Source organism: Dreissena polymorpha, chromosome 6, assembly GCF_020536995.1.
Source record: "Dreissena polymorpha isolate Duluth1 chromosome 6, UMN_Dpol_1.0, whole genome shotgun sequence".
NCBI classification, from domain to species: domain Eukaryota; kingdom Metazoa; phylum Mollusca; class Bivalvia; order Myida; family Dreissenidae; genus Dreissena; species Dreissena polymorpha.
In genome coordinates this window covers 18,776,609-18,778,051 of record NC_068360.1, presented here as the reverse complement: position 1 = coordinate 18,778,051, position 1,443 = coordinate 18,776,609, and the positions used below count along the sequence as shown (strand labels likewise).

General features: G+C 38.6%; 1 protein-coding gene across 1 annotated transcript; it reads left to right on the top strand.

Moving 5' to 3' along the window:
* Positions 1-284: 284 nt before the first annotated feature.
* LOC127833748 (uncharacterized) lies at positions 285-1,190 on the top strand. Its single transcript, XM_052359178.1, has 2 exons — positions 285-564; positions 828-1,190. The coding sequence occupies exons 1-2, from the start codon at positions 334-336 to the stop codon at positions 1,065-1,067; spliced, it is 471 nt and encodes a 156-aa protein (XP_052215138.1). The 5' UTR covers positions 285-333; the 3' UTR covers positions 1,068-1,190.
* Positions 1,191-1,443: the final 253 nt, after the last annotated feature.

Sequence of the window (1,443 nt, the reverse complement as noted above, 5' to 3'; positions counted from 1 at the left end):
ATTGCGTTGCGGCTATTGATGGCACGCACATAGCTATCAGAAAGCTTGCCAGCTCTGGTTCCTTAAATTATAATTATAAGGGGTTCTTCAGCATCATCTTACTGGCCATTGTCGACTCGGACTACAAGTTCGTATGTTGTCATCTAGGTTGTGAGTATTAGTCTACATAAATTTAACTGCATTATTTTGTAATTACAAATGTACATAAATTATATACATTTAGTGCTGTTTTCAATGTACAGTTGTATACTGACAATTTCTTATCCTTTTGTATTATCAGGATACGGTTAAAGTGGAGATGCCAAGATTTATAATGAATCAGAATTCCTTTAGATGGTGCAGGATGGTTCCATTGGATTTCCAGACCCACAGCCCTTTCCAAATGACACCGTCGACATGCCCTATTTCTTGGTTGGAGATGACACTTTAAACCTTAGCGAGAACATGCAGAAACCCTATGGACATAGAGTCCTGACAAGAGACGAAAGCATCCTGAACTACCGGTTATCCAGGGCTAGGAGAGTATCAGAAAATGCATTTAGGATTTTGGCCAACCGATTCCAGGTACAGTAAAGTTCCGCTATTAAGACCAGGCAAAATAGAGGTCTCAATAGCAAAGTGGTCTTAATATCGGACCATTTTCCTTCATAAATTAACCACTTGTGACTTGAATATTGTCAAAAAACGCATACTTTTTTAAATCTTCGAAGTGGTCTTAATAGCGGAACTTTACTGCAATAACCTTTTTCAAAACACAATTTCATTTATAAAATAAATGTTCACGTTAACTTTTAACACATAACAATACTGGTCATCCGTAATTTCAGATACTTCTCACAAAGATGAACCACAACCCATCCACAGTAATGCTGATTGTAAAGACATGCTGCATTCTCCACAACTTGATGAGGATCAGGTATCCCACCATGCAGAATTCACTGGTTGACCATGATGATAGAAGAGGCGATCTGGTTCCTGGGGAATGGAGAAGAGGTCGCAACTTGGAGGATACCAGGAATGTCAATATCAGGGGCCACAACACAGAAATAAAAAAGGCAAGATTGTGAGAAACACTCTGAAGCACTGGGTCAACTCTCCAGCGGGATGTGTGCCATAGCAAGACAGGATGGTGCCACATTAGAGATTAAAATAAAGTGTAACATATTAGTGGAATAAATTAATAAAGAGTATTGTTGTTTTTGTATTGGCCTTATAAAGGGAAGTTATAGTAAAAGTAAGACATGAAATTTACGCAAAATCTTTAATGAAAAAGACTTCATGCATAATCAACATGCATAGTCGAGTCGGAAAAAAGTTAGTCTATATCAAAACGCCCGGATGCAAAAACACCGTTTCGGAAATGTTCGGCGGTATGCGCAATTATGCGCAAGGTTGCGCTTACATTCGTATCTTTACGCTCTTAATAGCTCCTAATCGCTAACC

What these genes read in the sequence shown, in the direction of transcription:
- LOC127833748 (XM_052359178.1), top strand. Translation starts at nt 334, where the DNA reads ATGGTGCAGGATGGTTCCATTGGATTTCCAGACCCACAGCCCTTTCCA. An exon ending in TTTTGGCCAACCGATTCCAG is followed by an intron (nt 565 to 827) that starts GTACAGTAAAGT and finishes CCGTAATTTCAG; the next exon opens with ATACTTCTCACAAAGATGAA.